Source organism: Leptonychotes weddellii, chromosome 9, assembly GCF_054177405.1.
Source record: "Leptonychotes weddellii isolate Sample4059 chromosome 9, ASM5417740v2, whole genome shotgun sequence".
Lineage (NCBI taxonomy): Eukaryota > Metazoa > Chordata > Mammalia > Carnivora > Phocidae > Leptonychotes > Leptonychotes weddellii.
Genome location: NC_138377.1, coordinates 1,847,211 through 1,864,520, shown reverse-complemented (window position 1 = coordinate 1,864,520; position 17,310 = coordinate 1,847,211). Strand labels below are relative to the sequence as shown.

The 17,310-nt window shown below is 52.7% G+C and overlaps 1 protein-coding gene across 8 annotated transcripts in view; it reads left to right on the top strand.

Moving 5' to 3' along the window:
- The window catches only part of TRAF3 (TNF receptor associated factor 3), a 116,979-nt gene extending 101,589 nt beyond the window's left edge, over positions 1-15,390 (top strand). For all 8 annotated transcript variants that reach the window (XM_081829870.1, XM_081829872.1, XM_081829871.1 and 5 more), the window contains 3 exons: positions 3,242-3,382; positions 8,443-8,617; positions 9,526-15,390. In XM_081829870.1, coding sequence (XP_081685996.1) covers positions 3,242-3,382; positions 8,443-8,617; positions 9,526-10,097 — 888 coding nt within the window. In that variant the 3' untranslated portion in view covers positions 10,098-15,390. The remainder of the gene's footprint in view (positions 1-3,241; positions 3,383-8,442; positions 8,618-9,525) is intronic.
- The last annotated feature ends 1,920 nt before the right edge of the window (positions 15,391-17,310 follow it).

Genomic DNA, 17,310 nt, shown 5'->3' with positions numbered 1-17,310 from the left:
GGTGTTCACCTGGGCCGGGCCCTCTATTCATGAGAAAAACATGAAGACCTCCAAGAATTGATAGAGAAGGAATTATAACAGGATCTCTCATTGTGGTTTCTATACAAAAATAAAAACTTATTTCAATATTCGGGAAACATTTATAGAAAATTTGGAGTAGGAAGGTACCGAGATGAATTAGAGAAACCGGTGGAATTGATGTTTATTTTCTAAAGATTTGTAGAGATCTGAAGACCTTGTTTCCAGTATGAAATCCAACCAATTTAAAATGTGAATGTATTTGAAAAAGTCTAAAATTCTTAATCAAGAGACTTATATGAACTGACATAGTTTTTTAATACAAATGTTTATGCTGAAGATGAGAAGCGACAGAACGGTTGACTTGTCACACGTACACACACAAGTACGGCAGAGGGGGTCCTCGTCAACGGGGACATAAAATGTGTGTGAGAAGAGTCATTGTGAACTCCCCATGAACACATAGTAGTCACTCTGAGTTAATGATGGTTTACGTGAGTCTTTTTTCCCCTCTGCTTGAAGAATGTGTTCTGTTTCTGCTTTTTAAAAAATTATAGGCATAGATGCCAGGGCTCTCTGTCTCTCGTCGGCACTCTGCTTCTCACTTAGGAAAAAGGTTCTTGCTTTCGTTTAAAATGCATTGGTTCTGTTCCAGCTGTACTAATCAGCTAAGAGTTCGCGGTTCTGAGGGGTGTGGCTGTCCAGCGGGACAGTCGTAGAAGGCGCCTTCGCCAAGTCTGCTCCCAGAGCTGAGCCCCCACGAATGCGCGCAGAGGGTGATCCCTCGGTTGTGTTCTTCTCCCCACCCTGCTTCATCATGCGTGCTCCACTCCACGTGAGTGGTTTGTGTCCGTGGAAATGCGGGGACCCAGCACGGTGGCTGCCTGTGCACGGCCCACAGCGGTTTCTCGCCCTGCAAACACCTCATGCGTTGGAACCATCGCTGGCCACGCCGAGCACCTGCAAGAGCAGGATGCGTCGCCGTGCACTGCAGCTGACAGATTCGAAATCTTTGCCCTCTTGGTCTCTTCCTGACTCTGCCCAGCAGAATGGACCCCTGCCCAGGCGTTCAGGTCAGCCGAGCCTGGGCTGTGCGGTGTTGTGTGTGTGCACACGAAGGTGCCTGTCTCTTCACTGAGCCCAGAGGCAGAGGCTAGACAAAGAATGGAGATACTCATCTTTTTTAAAATGGGAATTTATTTCTCATAGAATTACTCAGTTGGAATCTCTCAGGTTATTTTGTTCATGTGTAGTGGAAAATAGGATGTTTGACTTGGTTCAAAAACTCTGATCCATCACGTTCATGTCAAATTAAGGAAAAACTATTTTGTAAAATGTGGACTTAAAAACACCCATCTTCTGTATTAGGGAAGCTTACAGGGAAATATGGAGTGCCCCACCAAAATAGGCTGGAGTAAATGTTGTTCTCACTGAGGAGGGTCTCAGGAAAGGACAGGGGGACTCCTGCTTTCATCTGCCGTGGGGATGTTCTGCTGTTTTCTTGGAAACACCCCTGCCAGGTAGATTTTCCCATGCATGTCATGTCTACCTGATAGACGGGTGAAAGCTGGGATCTGCAGGCGCTTGGGAGGTGGATTTTTTCATTAAAATAAATAAGTAAATAAATGAAAATTTAAACTAGGGCGGCCCCTAAATTAATAAATTAAGAGTTTAATATGGCATGATGTGTGTTCATTAATGTGAAATGCTTCTGCTCATCCTCAGGTCGCTTGTTCTGTTATAGAAAAAAATTGCCATTGTTTTTGGAGGTATTACTGAGATTTTTTATCAAAAGGGTTGGCATGCATGCAGGCTTTTTCTTTTTTTGGGTGTGAGACTGAAGAGTCTGGGAATCATGTCCAGCTTGAGAGATGGGAATGAGTGAGCCATAACTTTGGAAAAGGCAGACCTGCCCTCAGGATACGCACATGGCCTGTCTGCATCACTTGTAGGAGTCCGGGGGCATGAGAGTGTATTTTAGAGAGGAAAGTCCAGGTGCTAAGTAAAATCCTAGGAAAGTGAAGTGTTCTTTTGCCCATGAGACGTTGCAGGTTCCTTAGTAAATACGCATTTGTTCTAAGACGAAACAGACTGTATCCAAAGGCGCTGCTTGGTTGCCTGTCTTAAGGCAGGTGGTTCTTTGCAGGGACATCAGGAGTCCGTGCTTTACACACCCAGGTCTGTCCTGGAGCGCCCTTGGGCTGTCAGGTTAGGTGTTGGCTGGTGTTCGGGGCACAGCGTCCCTCATGGAGCCTGCTGTCTTCGGGGGCGGCAGTCGCGCCCGCGCACAGACACATCTTCCCAGGGGCCTTTCCAAGGGCCAGAGTGCCCCATGGAGAAGTTTTGTGAGAAGGCAGCCTTGTCAGACTTGCCCTCGGACTCCTCACCCGAGGGCTTTTAAGACCAGTGTAAGTGTGTTCTTGGGAGCTAGTTAGTTTTCAAAAAGATATTTTGAAAAGGTCAGTGGTGAGCTTAGAACTGCCCCCCCAGCAGGCCCTTCCTGGGGCTGACGTAGCATGGCAGGTGAATATGTTGAGTTTTGTGGAGGGTCTTCTCAGGCCACAGGCCGCACGCACGGACTCTGCAGCTCCGTGTCTCTGTTGCAGGGCTAGTTGTCGGCCCTAAGGATTAAGTGGGCACATACATAGCTGTTTTATTCTCACTGTGCTTTCCCCTTGTGTTGGGAGAGCTTTTCAGAATGCGCGATGTGGCCCACTGGTGGAAGTGAAGTAATTTAGTGGGTTGCAACTAGTACTTTCTAGAGTAAATTAGAATAAAAGAGAAAGTACCAGGTCGCATGGAAATGACTAGGGCAAGGATGGTTTTGCGATCCCTATTTCTTAGGTATGCGCACACACACACACACACACACACACACACACACGTCTGTACACGGGTGAGATGTGAGAATGTGTTTCCTGGTCAAGTTTGAAAGCCACTCTGGTAAGAGGTTTATTGCTTTTCAGCAAAAACTTTAGAAAGTGTGTCCCATTCATTCTGAAATACTTTGCCTCATCTTAGTTAATTACTGGGAGGCAATGTGTAGGATTTCCTGTTAAGTTACCAGGACTTCAGTTTCCTGTATGAAGGGATTTTTTTTCTCCTGGAACGTCTTCCAGTTAGCTAGTAGAAGGCCTATATTGTGGAAATGTAAGTACTATCATTATAATTGTGATTAATTAATAAAACCACTTTTTGCTTAATTGAAGAATTTCTTTTTCAGGTTTCCTTGCTACAGAATGAAAGTGTAGAGAAAAACAAGAGCATACAAAGTTTGCACAATCAGATATGTAGCTTTGAAATTGAAATTGAGAGACAAAAGGAAATGCTCCGAAATAATGAATCCAAAATACTTCATTTACAGGTAAGAAGCTTAAGACTGTGGCTGGATCAAAGGGTAGAGGAGCATGTCTGTGTTCTCCTTCCAGACTTTCTCAGTAAGGTGTTTGAGCAAAAGCCCCGACTTTTGTCAAACAGACGACCTGTTTCTCTTGCTTAAGTGAAGACTTGAGAAAGACCCAGGCGGCTGTTTCTTCCCTGCTTTTCCCTGGAAAGCAAGCCCACTGCCTCTCTTATGTGTCTTTGATTCACTGTTGGTGAATTAAGACTTAAAGCCTGTGTTTTAAAAAAACTAGCTGTTTTTATTATTATTTAAGATTTCATATTGTTCAAGAGTAGTTATGTGTAAAGTTTCACTTCCTGAAGTGAAGTGAAGCCGATCTGTTTGTTCTGGATTTTCTAGTGACACACACCCCGCACTTTATCTCACCATAGTGATCAGATGTGCCTCAAACAAGCATGCAAACCTTTGCTGTTCTGTAAGGGGCTTCATTAGATGTCGCTTCTCGTTTGTTATCTACACAGGTACCTGTTAGTGTGTGATTCCTGTAGATCTTCCCTGCACGTTAGCTTCCTCATGGTGTGTGTCTGTACACTGATTCCCACGTGTATCTCACACACCCATGGAAGAATCACTAACATGTTTCCAAAATGCCTTTGCTGTGCTTTTACTTAGGTGCGTTTCCTTAAATTATCTGGAAGTTAAAAAATTATTTCCAAGAGCTCAGAGTCACAGCGTCTCTGAGAATGCCTTTCCTCCCATTTTAACGTCAGAGATTAGTCCTAGTGGCTTGATGCATAGAGATGTATGAAATTAATTTCATTTGTGTTAAAACTTTGTGGTTGTCCAGAGACGAGGAAAAACACAATGAAATTATAATAGATTGTATTAGAAAAGGTACAAGTCATTGGTATTGAATCAAGCCAGGAAAAGTACATCCCATAAAACACCAGCAAGCCCCCTGCTGGCGAGTGCCCGTGGGAATGTAGTTCGGGATGCCCCACTCGGCTCCGAGCTACCAGCAACATACTGCTGGCCTGGGGCTCTGAGAGGTGCGTGGAAAGGACACAGAAATTAAAGCAATGCTAGAAAACCACCTGTTAAAAATAACAACCGAAGGGTTCATTTATGCATTGTCATTTGTAACCAGAAAAATTAGGATCTCCATAATGAGGTCATTGGGGGGTTTGTCTGAAAGCTCTGATGTCATTACATGCATCCTCCACATCCCCTTCTCCCAGGGTGAAAAATTTAAATTTACTTTAGTTTTTTTTTAAAGATTTTATTTATTTATTTATTTGACAGAGACACAGCAAGAGAGGGAACACAAGCAGGGGGAGTGGGAGAGGGAGAAGCAGGCTCCCCGCCGAGCAGGGAGCCCGATGCGGGACTCGATCCCAGGACCCTGGGATCGTGACCTGAGCCGAAGGCAGCTGCTTAACCGACTGAGCCACCCAGGCGCCCCTAATTTACTTTTTAGTAGAGTTCAGTCGTTGCACCGTGTGTGATGTATGTTTGAACACTTCAGTGAGGGACTAAACCGCCGAGCTCTAAGTCAGAAAGAAAGGGGGAAACCGGGTTGCTGGCGCCCAGCGCGGCGGAGGCTGAGCAGCCACACAGTTCGTGCCCCTGTTGGGTCCTAAGTAGGAGGGCAGCCACTTGCCATCACTCTTCTCCACGGAGAGAAAAGCATGGAGGGAAACAGACTATGTGGAAAGAAAGAGACTCCGATGACACTGGACATGCAACGCCTGATCTTACTGAGTGCGTCAGGATGGCACACTGCTCCCCCGCAGCGGCATCTGTAGACTGAACCCATCTGGGTGACTGTGTGACGGGAAAGGTGGCAGCTCACCTGTGCTTCACTGTGGGGCTGGCCCGAGCGACAGAGTTGGGGCTCTCAGTCTTTGGGGAGCGTGGGTGGAAGACCTCTGTGGCTGGCCCCCGGAGGCCTTGGCCATCTGTGAAGCACGCTTGGCCCCGGGGCACTTCTCCCCGGTCCCTCAGAGCCTTCCCCACCCTGAGCCTGGCTCACCTGTGCCCCTCTTTATTCCTTCCTCATCCCAAACCCTTCCCGTCACCTTCCCCTCCCGTGCTCCCCCAGCCCTGTGCATCGGACCACCACGGTGACAACAGACATGTTACTCTCTGTATCATCTCTTTCCTTGTCAGATCCTCTAGGAGACCCTAAAATCCCAGAGACGTTGGCAACACATAAAGTGTAGAGTCCCTTAGGGCCCCAGATGTACACGGTGGTCAGGGATGCGATCAGAGTTGGCCAGAGGGAGTGGAATTTAAGAGAGTATTTGCTTTTGCTGACCCAGGAAGGGCAGTTTCTTAATATTATACTTTTTAAACAACCTGTTTTTCTTCATGAAAAAAAGACCACTTTTTTTAGTGTCCGCTTACTCCCCATGTCCCTGTTGTTGGCAGAGACAAGAGGAGCTGGCCATTCCTGCAGTCAGGAGTGTAGGACTGAAGCCGTGCGGGCCACCCGGCCCCTGCACCACCCCCACACGGTCTCGTTGGCACGGTGTTTGGTACAGAGGTCCCAGTCACCCGAGCGGTGCAAGGGACAGGAAGAGAGACGGTAGTTGAAGCCCTCGGGTGCACTGTGCATGACATTGATGAATTGATGCTCTGGCAGCTAATCTTTTGATTAGGATTTATTTACCTCTCCTGCAGTCTGTACCGTCTCTCAGCTCCTAGGTTCTTTTCCTACACCTGCATTTAAGATCTATTTTTATAGAAAGATGACAGCAGCTGAGTGTAGACCGCTCTTGAGGAAGGAGATCATGTTTACTGCATTCTGCAGAGAAAGTTTGATTGAGATCAGTGCTCTGCTTGACTCTGTGCCATTTATACAAAGGAGACGAGTGTTTAAAACTACACATTGTCCCTTGCTATGTGGGGGGGAGGGCTCCTTTTAAGTGACTTGGTGGAGCCTTGTCTGTGTGCACGTGTCCATGCATGTGTGAGTGTGTGCAAGTGTGTGCATGTGTCCCCCCCCCCGCCCCCACGTGCCGACTCTGTGTCACTGAGCTGGCGCCCGGGGCCCCCACGGCAGTCCTCCTCTCACACCCACAGTTCTGTTCCTGAGATCTCCATGTGCCTTTGCACCCATCGCCCCATGCACAGCACCGGTCTTGGGGAGGAGGCACCTCTTTGTCACCCCCACTTTATCTCAGGGGCATGAGCCTGAGGGGTGATGCGTGGCTTGTCCCGGGCCACCGTGCAGTTCACTCGATGTGGACCAGGCCACAGAATGGCATCTCTCAGAGCCGCCACTGATGACCTAGGTTTCCGTTAACCTCCCTCCTAAACGCACTAGTATCCACGTTAGCTCAGCTGGTTGCTTGAGCGGGTGGAGTAGCAGATGCTCATCAGAAATACATTATGGGGGCGCCTGGATGGCTCAGTTGGTTGGGCGACTGCCTTCGGCTCAGGTCATGATCCTGGAGTCCTGGATCGAGTCCCGCATCGGGCTCCCTGCTCGGCGGGGAGTCTGCTTCTCCCTCTGACCCTCCTCCCTCTCATGCTCTCTCTCATTCTCTCTCTCTCAAATAAATAAAAAATAAATAAAAAAAAAAATAAATAAAAGAAATACATTATGGGTTTGGGTGTTTCGTGAGGCCAATAGTACTGTCCCCAGAACCCAGACTTTGCGAACTAATTAAATACGCCTCCAGACACGTGGATCTAAACAAATTGACATCAGTGTGGGAAGAGGTATTCTTTACAGAAACCATTTTGCTTTTTCAATGTTAGCTAATACCAGGTTTTCTTGGAAAGAAGAGGAAGAGTAACACTGTAGTTCTCCCCCAAAAAAGTAACCCAAACCTACCATGTTTGTTCCTTGGTGGTTATTAACAGCCAGCAAAGGTGCTGAAACTGAATGTTTAAAAATAGGCTTCTGAAAGGAGAAGTGAACTCAGCAGGCCCTGGGGCTCTCCCCTGTGTGGCCTGAAGCTTCAGAGGCGGCCCAGTTACTCACGGCTTCACTGGTGGCCAGACCACCCAGCCTTCATGAGCTTCACTTCAAAAAATGCAAATCCTTTTTAGAAGTGAAAACCCTGGGATGCCTGGGGGTGGCTCAGTCGGTTAAGCGTCTGCCTTCGGCTCAGGTCATGATCCCAGGGTCCTGGGATCGAGCTCCCCGCCGAGCAGGGAGCCTGCTTCTCCCTCTGCCTCTGCCGCTCCCCGCCCCCCACCTCAGGTAAATGAATAGAACCTTTAAAAAGAAGTGAAAACCCTTTAGGTTCCAGCTTCTTCCAACAGGTGGGCGTGCCAGTCCTTAAAAACAGGCTGGAGTGTGAGTCTTACCCTTTGCTTATTGTTGTAAATGGTCTGCGTGTTTCTGCAAAAAAAAAAAGGCTTTCTGAATTACTTAAATTAAGATAGCATGAAATGCAGCCTTGCTGTCAACAGCCACATGTTTGTCAGTAGTATTTCTGTGCCCATTGGGCACAGGGCACTGAGCATCGTGTGGATGGGGGAAGCAAGCCCCACTCCTAGGCATCGGCCTCTTGGTTTCAGCCAGGGTCTGAAGAGGCGCTGTCCGGGCTCTTCCTGCAGCCAGCCGTGTGCAGATGCCGGGTCTCTGGAGCGGGGGGCCGGGTGGTGGCTGCTGTCTCTCAGGACCCAGCAGGGTCCTGGGGCACTGCCTGCAGCCACAGAGGGAGGGTGACCCCTCCAGCCCTGGGTCAGGCAGCCTTGTGGGAGACCCACATTGTTTGGCCCCTGGAGATGGCTTGGCCCTTTAGGAAACGGAGACCTTCTGGCGGCTGATGGGTGTGGCTCCAGGGTCCTGCACCTGAGGCTTGGGACAGAGTGGTGTGGGCCCTGTGCCCTGCAGCTGGCAGGTGAGGCTTCTCTCTGCCTTGGCCCCCTCCTCTGGGCTAGGGACCTGTGGCCCCTGCGTCCCCTGAGATGTGTTTGGGCGACCGGTGAGATGCCCGCGTGGGAGCTGGCGTGGGGCTGGCTCTGGGCCGGCTGTCCTTCCTAACCAGCTGGTGTCTGGGGCGGTAGCACAGTCTGCGGAGTTCTAACTGTGTTTTACCTTTCTGATGCCTTTGATTTGGAAGCGAGTGATAGACAGCCAGGCGGAGAAACTGAAAGAGCTGGACAAAGAGATCCGTCCCTTCCGGCAGAACTGGGAAGAAGCAGACAGCATGAAGAGCAGCGTGGAATCCCTCCAGAACCGAGTGACAGAGCTGGAGAGCGTGGACAAGAGTGCAGGACAGGCGGCGCGGAACACAGGTGGGGGTGGCGGGGGCAGGTGCAGGGAGGTCAGGGAGGGGTCTGGAGCGGGCAGCGTGCCTCCTGGTCTGTTCTGGGGAGCCTGGCCAGCCCGGCCAGGTCTGGGGGCTTGAGCCGGTGGGTAGGTGGTACGTTGGGCACACACCACCTTAAGCAGTGATTTCTAGTGAGAGATTACTCGTTCAGAGGTGTGATGACTTTCCAGCCAGAGATGCCTTTGAGAGAGAAACGTCTCCCACCTAGACACCGCCCCTCCGTGTGACGCCAGCAGGGTAGAGAGGAGGTGTAGGGTGGACACCAGGCAGAGGGCAGGGCTTCCGGGAGGGTGGGGGGAGGTGAGGGAGAGGCCCAAGGGACAGAAGTGACAAGAAGCAGGTGAGCACAAGACCCTGCAGTGTGCTCAGCCAGTGTGTTTCTGATATCTAGAAGCTGCTTTGGGGACTGAGTGAATATTCTGAATGTTTGCATGACAAGGATTAATGGTGCAGAAGAACTGAGGTTATAGCAACACCCACCGCCCGCACCCCCCATCGGGTTAGGCCAAGGACGGGAATGGTGCGAGGCTGTGCGGGACACAGGTGACTGAGCATCAGGCTGGAAGACAGGGGCGTGTGAGCAGGAAGCTGGCCTTCCCCTGCCCCCAGTGGGGCTCTGAGGGCACCCTGTGGGAGAGAGGGCCCTGCGGTGATGTGCCCTGGGTCCCCCAGGTGTTGCCTCCCAGCAGGCTGTGGCCGTGGGTGTGGGGGGCCAACGAGGCAGGGATCTGAGGCCCATTTTTCGGGACACGTACAGGTGCTTGTCTTCTACCCAGAAGCCCATTTCGTTAGTGCCGGTGCTAGGAATGGGCTCTTCCCGCCTTCCTGACACTCACTGGCCTCCTTCACCCCGTCTCTCCTCACCCACGGCAGGCTTGCTGGAGTCCCAGCTGAGCCGGCACGACCAGATGCTGAGCGTCCACGACATCCGCCTGGCCGACATGGACCTGCGCTTCCAGGTCCTGGAGACGGCCAGCTACAATGGCGTGCTGATTTGGAAGATCCGAGATTATAAGCGGCGGAAGCAGGAAGCTGTCATGGGGAAGACCCTGTCTCTTTACAGCCAGCCTTTCTACACGGGCTATTTTGGCTATAAGATGTGTGCCAGGGTCTACCTGAATGGGGATGGCATGGGGAAGGGGACGCATTTGTCGCTGTTTTTTGTCATCATGCGTGGAGAGTACGATGCTCTGCTTCCTTGGCCGTTCAAGCAAAAAGTGACGCTCATGCTGATGGATCAGGGGTCGTCTCGGCGTCACCTGGGAGATGCGTTCAAGCCGGACCCCAACAGCAGCAGCTTCAAGAAGCCCACCGGGGAGATGAATATTGCCTCTGGCTGCCCAGTGTTTGTGGCCCAAACTGTGCTAGAAAACGGGACATATATTAAAGATGATACCATTTTTATTAAAGTCATAGTGGATACTTCGGATCTGCCGGACCCCTGACAAGTCACTGGGGAGGTGGATTGAGCAGAAGGCAACTCCTCTGGGGGGTTTGAACCGGCTGTCTCCATCGAGGTCCTCGTGCTCAGAAAAGGACCTTGTGGAAAGGAGGAAGCAGCAGAAGGTGGCCGCGGGCCGGCGGGAGGAGCCGCGCGTGAGGACACACCGGACATGTTTTCTAATAGACTAGCAACACTCCGCTCTGAAGAATTATTTATCCTTCGACGTGATAAATACTGCTGTCAGAGAAGGTTTTCATTTTCATTTTTAAAGATCTAGTTAATTAAGGTGGAAAACATATATGCTAAACAAAAGAACCATGATTTTTCTTCCTTAAACTTGAACACCCAAAAAAAACCACATGCACACACATGTACACACACGCACATGCACACACACACACCTGGGAATAGCTGGACATGTCAGCATGTTAAGTAAAAGAAGAATTTATGAAATAATAATGCGATTCTGATATATTCTAAAATTCAAGAGTGCAATCTTGTTTCAAATATAGTATATTGTCTATTTTTAAGGCCTCATCTGGTCTCTGTTTTAATAATTTGTTTGTCAGAAGACCCTGAAGTACAACTAGGTCTTTTTTGAAAGTCTAAATTCAGAATCATTTTTTAATTTAAAGTTCTAAGATAATTGTTATTGCAAACATTTTATTTTAAAACATTGATAGACTGATATTTCTTGGAAGAAAATGTAAAATATCAAACACTGGTTATCACTTGTGATAGGAAAGAAACTATTCAATCTGCTGTTATTTCTCGTTAGAAATGTAAACCTTCAATATCTGTCGTAGTTAATGACACTACTTCAAAATTACTATGAAAGGGAAACTGCTCATGGATGCTGTGCATCATTTTCAGATTTATAATTGTTTTCACCCTAAAATAGGGCATTTGTTGAACTTTGGAGTTCTAAACAAAATCCTGTAGGCTTTTAAAATTCTGCCCCCTGTGTTCAGACACGCTCTCTATTGCTGACAACTCTGACCTTCAGTGTCCAGTGCCCGGGGGTGGGCAGGTGGCTCGTGCTGGAGGAGGCCACAGCAGGTGTGTTTCTTCATCTTGTCACATTGCTGCGTTTTGTTAACGATCTCCAAAGGCAACATTGCGTAGAGGTGGGGCATACTGTACATGTGCCTTAGACGTGACCTGCTGCTTCTCGACCCTGGCTTTGTGTTCACTGTAACTCTAGAAGGTGATCGCTTAACCTGACTTTTCTCTCGAGCACTAGATCTCTGCCTCTTCAAGGGCCCTCAGACAGCCCGGTTCCTGCTGAGGAAGCCAGGCTCATCTTCAGCTTCTGGAGCCTCCACTGCTCAATTATCACAGATTCTGAATCTCTGGGCCCCCAAACTGAGCCGCCCGGCCCCAGCACGGGCATGCTCCCACCCCCGGGGCAGGAGGAGGGTAGCCACAGCACCTCTCCGGGTCCCCCCCCGGGTCGTGGGAGTCCACCCCCACGGAGCAGAACCCTCTGAGCATTCCAGAGACCACCGCTCTTGGGGGGCCCGCCCAGGCTCACTGACAGCATCCCGGAACCACTGTTCTCTCGGGAAGGGTGGTCTCGGGACCGTCCCGGTCTGCGCCTGCCCAGACGGCATTTCCTCAGCTCACCGTTTACCTTCTCTCAATGGTCCAACTGTGATTAGAAGCCGGAGCCCTGCCTCCCTGTGCCCCTCTGCTATGCACCGTGCTCCATGGGTGCTCTTACCACTGATGGGTGCTACACGTGACAGGTGCTTCTTGGGCAAAACCAGTGTGTGGGACCCACCGCATCTGTGCCGCTCAGCCAAAAGACGCACCCGTGGTTGGCCAGCTGGGCCGCGCACTCAGACTGCCTGCCTCTGGGCTCCCCCGTGGTCGCGCGGGGACGGTTGGGCTGGTGCCCGGTGGCCCGCCGTGTCTCTGGTGCTGCCATCTGCCCTGGGCGTCCCTCCGCCCCAGTGCCTGCTGGAAGTGCCCTCCTGGCGCACACCGTCCCCTTCCATAAGTGACCTCCTTGGTTCCCAGCACCTGCCACGCCCTTTCGCAGTTCAGTGCTCGCTGTATTCATCTTTTTTATTTTCTCCACCTGCCCCCCCCACCATTGCTTTGAGGGCGAGTCTGTGTCTTCGGTCCCGTCCATGAGGAGTCGTGTGTCCCCGTTCATAGAGGAAGGACGTCCTGCAGGTGCTGCGGGACCCCTGTTACCCTGAAGGTGTCCCCGACATCCTCCAAACCCTGCCCTGGTTCTACCCTGGACACCCAGTGGGGAGAGGACGCCAGGTGGTCCCTGCCCGGCCTCGGGTGGCTTTCCTGCAACTTCCTCCCCCTTCACAAAAAGTATGGACAATATTAACAAATTTGAGATAAGCAACATCTCAGTCTGGTAAAAAAACAAAAAAAAAAAAACCAATACTTTGCCTCTCCTGGTTGGAATTCTTCTGGGGGTGGGCCACCTGGGAGCACTTCTGGAAGCCTCTGTCCCGTGGTGGGGGGACTTTCCCAGCAGCCCCTCCCAGACACGCTCCTGGTGGGAGATGACGGGCCCTTTTGGCCTCCTCCCAGGGAGCCCATAGGACATGGCATCACCGGCTGGCACCGTCCCCTGGGATGAGGATGGGCCACAGCGGAAGCTTCATCCTGTGGCTTGAAAACAGTTCTGTTAACGGGGTCGTACGCCTTTTGGCCGCCGTGCACCTCTTCCCTCTTGTGCACTTGGGACTGTCTGGACTGCAGCATCCTGAAGGACCTGAGCGGGGGGTGCTGCCCTGATGGACGCCCCTGGCGTGGCTTCCTTCCTGACTGCTCCGTGCCCTGGTCTGGTGCTTGCCGCCCGGGGCTGGCCTCGGCTGTGGCCCCGGGGTGGCCGGCCCTCCTGGCTTCACGGGGTCCCAGCCACAAACAAAACATGTCGCACGCAGTGTGTATTGGCTGCACTTTCCTATTTCCTGAAAGTGACAAAATCCCCATGGGACGGAACTGTTCTGCTTTAGAGAAACCAACACCGAGCCTTGTGCGCGAATTGAGCCAGTCGGCTTGCCGGTCAGCTGCGTACTGGACGCAAAGACCGCTCCCCGTCTCTGCTTGCCTCGTGGGGTTCTCGGACACGCGCTCCGGTCCACTCTGCGCCGACCACGGAGGCCGCCGGGGTGGGGGGCGCCCGGGCCGGGCTTGACTGTGAGGGTGGGCGCCCACTTGGGGGTACACGGCGGGGTCGGCGGGAGGGAGGGCCTTTGCCCGAGATGCTGGGAGGCTTTGCGTGGCCCAGTGGCACCTGGCAGCTGGAATCCGCTCCACTGGGCCTCTTCTAGAAGTTGGGTTTTCCAGTTTCCGGGGCCCGTGGGTAACACGGAGGAGACCGTAGGCATTCCTGTGAGTTGTTCTGAGACCTGCTGCCGCTCTGGGAGTGATTGGCTGTGTGGGTGGACGGAGGAGGCACCGTGGGGGCCGCTGCCCCAGCCCCAGGGCACAGCCTGTTCCCAGAGCAGCGTCTGCGAGGCCGCAGGTGGAGCGAGGGAGCTCTGGGCCAAGATGCGCCTTGCCTTTCCCGCCGCGATGCAGTTTTTCCTCGCCTTGTGACCCCACGGGGCTGTGGAGCGCGGGACAGCCTGTCCTCCGCGGTGGTGGCCGCCACCGGGCCCTTCGCGTGCCGGCCAGGTTCCGGGGGGCCCTCTGGCACCGCGGATGCCCCCGCGGCTTCCCCTCGACCACTGGGGCCCACCTTGGTGAGGCAGGGTCCTCGTGTCCCTCACCACATGTCCCAGGTGAGGCCTGCAGCCGTCATCAGCGGGCAGTGTCGTGGTCACCCACAGCAGGCCTGGCGTCCTGCGGCTGGAGGGCCACAGCCGGTAGAGGAAGGGGTGTCTGGACAGACCCTTCCACACGGCAGGGTCCCGCAGTGGGCCCTTTCCCTGTCAGCCCAAGGGAGGCGGGCAGTGGCAGGACCCCTCTGCAGCTCACACCCTGGGGGGTGCACACCTCCTCCTTCCTCTGCACGACGGAGGCCCACCAGCACCAACGTCTGCGCGGGGCGGGCGGGAGGTCACACTCCTCCCGGTACCTCTTGCCCCAACCGCAGGCCTCCGAAGCGCATCCCTCTGCTCTGGGTCGTCAGCAGAGCTGTAAGATACCGTTTTCTTACTTCTGGTCCGGATCTTTCTCAGACTGCGGAGGAGAGCTGGGGAGAGCTCCAGGCGCTCGTCTGCACCTGTGAGCGTCTGAGAGGCGAACGAGGGGTCTGTCACCCAATCAGCTTCCCAGCCCAAGACCATGGTTCTGTCTTCAGTTTGCAAATCTCGGCAGTTTTATTTTCTCCAAAGTAGAATATGTCCACTGGGGTCTAAGTCAGATGAGGTCCGTGTGTGGCTACCGTCTCGTCATCACTGTCTGCCCCGGGGCGGGGCAGGCTGTCACCAGGGAACTGGGGCCCGCGGGGGAAGGGAGCGTCCCAGCCGTGCGTCCCGGGCGCAGGTGGTTCGTCCGGTCTGAGGAGGCCCAGTGGCACCTAGCAATGCTTGCCTTTCGTTTCTCCTGCTGCTGCTGTATCTGGAGTCTCTTGTGAACTCTCACATTGAAAAAGAGGTTCAAGTCCAGGAAGGCTGTACCACTCCTCTGCCGTTAGTGGTGATTGGTTTTTATAACTCAGTACCCTAGTAGACAAGTCAGATAACCTTCAACAGCAAACTAAACGAGTTAATTGGTAAACACAAAAGCCGGCATTCTTTCCAAGGATTTCTACAAGAATTACCTATAAAATAACATCTGTGATCAAGGAAGTGTGTGAATCCATGTAGACAATTGTGTCAGGTTTTTAGAATTGCATTCTTTCTCTGATGGCACACCTCTTCGTTCAGTTCTATTACCCAAAAACAAAGACCAAAGAAGGCCAATCTCCCATTTGACTCTGTATTTTTAATCTGCCTGTTTTAAAAATTGCCGTCTGTAGTAACCGCTCGCTGTGAGGACCCATCTTGACACTCCAAGTGATTGTGACCAGTGATTCACGTCCTGTGTGTTTCTGCTCTTCTAAGAAAAAACAACAAAAAGACAGTATGTTATTGCTCAGCAATAATCATGTTGTTAATGTGAGTTAACAACATGTCTGATTTTCTGATAGCATTATTATGTTTTATATTTTTGTTTACTGTATATCGTGTGTGGTTTTATTTGGTATTTATTTGTGTTTTGAGGTCTTGCGATGTTTTTGTGTTTCTGATGCTAACAAAGTTTGTAAGAGTGTAGAATGCAAAACTTTGAAATGCTAAACTGTCTGATTAGAGGAAAATAAATCTGACTAAGGAGTCTGGGTTTCTTTTTCCGCCGTCTCTCCTAGGCACTCGGCAATGCCCTGGCCTTTCCCTCGCCAGGGTCCTCCCCGCCTCTCCTCGCAGAAGTGGCCTTCCCAGTGGCCTGTGTGGCCACACAGCCCCACACTCAAAAGGACCCACGCTTGGCTTCAGGCTCTGCTGTCACCGTCTTAGAACTCTCAATGTTTGAAAAGGGGGTCCCACGTGCTCGGTTTGCACGAGACCCTGCAGACGATGCAGCTGTCCCTGCCCGCGGCCTCCCGGCCTCCCCTGCAGGTGGAGCAGTGACCTCCACGCGTCCCGGAGGCTGGTGTGCCCCACAGCCATGCTCTCAAGTCTGCGGCTTGGTCCAGAGCAGGCGCCGTGGCCCTCGCCCTCCCACCAGGTCCGTGCACGGGCATCTGTGGATGGGCCCCGGACCCGGGACCTGCCCAGCTCCCCGCTTTCACCCGCCGTGGGGCCTTTGGGTTCTTTGAGCCTCAGTTCCTCATCTGTCGAATGGAAGAACAGCATCTAACTCCATTCTGAAAGGTGGTGATTAAAAAGCTGTACCAGGCTGCCTGGGTGGCTCAGTCGGTGGCATGGCTGACTCTTGATTTTGGCTTGTCGTGATCCTGGGGTCCTGGGATCAGTGGGGAGTCTGCTTGAGATTCTCTCTCTCCTTCTCCCTTTGCCCCCTCCTCCCACAGAATCTCAAGCAGGCTCCAGGCTCAGCGCGGAGCCCAATGCGGCGCTCGATGTCACGACCCTGAGATCACGACCTGAACCGAAACCAAGAGTCAGACCCTTAACTGACTGAGCCACCAGGCGCCCCTAAATAAATAAATCTTAAAAAAAAAAAAGAAAAAAGCACCAGTGCTGACCATGCAGGTGCTTGTGAGGACTCCAAGGCAACCAGGTGGTGGGGTTTTTTTTAATTTTTATTCATTTCAATAATCTCTACACCCAGCATGGGGCTCTAACTCACGACCCTGAGATCAAGAGTTGCATGCTGTTCCGACTCAGCCAGCCAGCCGGGCGCCCCCCCCAGGCAACCAGTTCTAAACAGCTGCTCATAGGAGTGTCGGGGGGGTAGAGGGCCAGCATGACCCCTCCCAGCTCAGCATTTCTCTGGGTGGTTCTATGGTCCAGGGGCAGGAAGCCCTTGAGGACCCCCCAAATTACCCATTGTGGAGCCTGCTTTCCAGCACTGGTGCCCAGCCCCTCCCCCACCGTCCTGCCCCTCCAGGGGTCTGCTCTGCAGCTCCACTGCAGCAGGAAGGGCCGGACCCGTCCAGGGTCTCAGGCCACGCTGTTCCTGCTGTCCGATGCTGGAGGGCCCGCCAGCCCATGCCCTCAGCCCTGCAGTGAAGCACACAGTGGGGAGCCCAGGCCCCCCCAGCTCTTCCTAATGCAGGCTCCCACACCCAGGACCCAGAGAAGGGCACCGTGTCCCTCTGCGTAGAGGCTCCCAAGTCCACCCACCCCTGTGGTGAGGGGCTTGCGCTCCATTGTCTCTCTGGCACTTAGGCCTGGGCTCCCACCGTGGCCTCAGCCACACCAGGGCCACGGAGCGACTCTGCAGGTGGCCCACAGCCATGGAAGCCAGAGCCTGAGGACAGCCCGGACTGACAGCGTGGACAGCCCTGTGGGCTGGGCAGCCACGGAGCCACGTGGACTTGGGGTTTTCCAGCTCCTTCGGAGGGGATGCACTCAGCCGGAATTTCAGAAACTGGATGCTTTTCTTTCAGCCTTTCGGAGTTTTTTTTCTGAGTTGTACAGGAAGGGAAGTGAGCCGTAAAGCCCAGGAGAAGAGTGCACCCTGCTGGTTGCACGTGGGCCGGAGGCGCCCCGGGGGACCCCCGGCAGAGGCGGCTGCAGATCCGGGCTGCCGTCCAGCAGCAGAGAGCGTGTGCGATGAGAAATGGGGTGCTC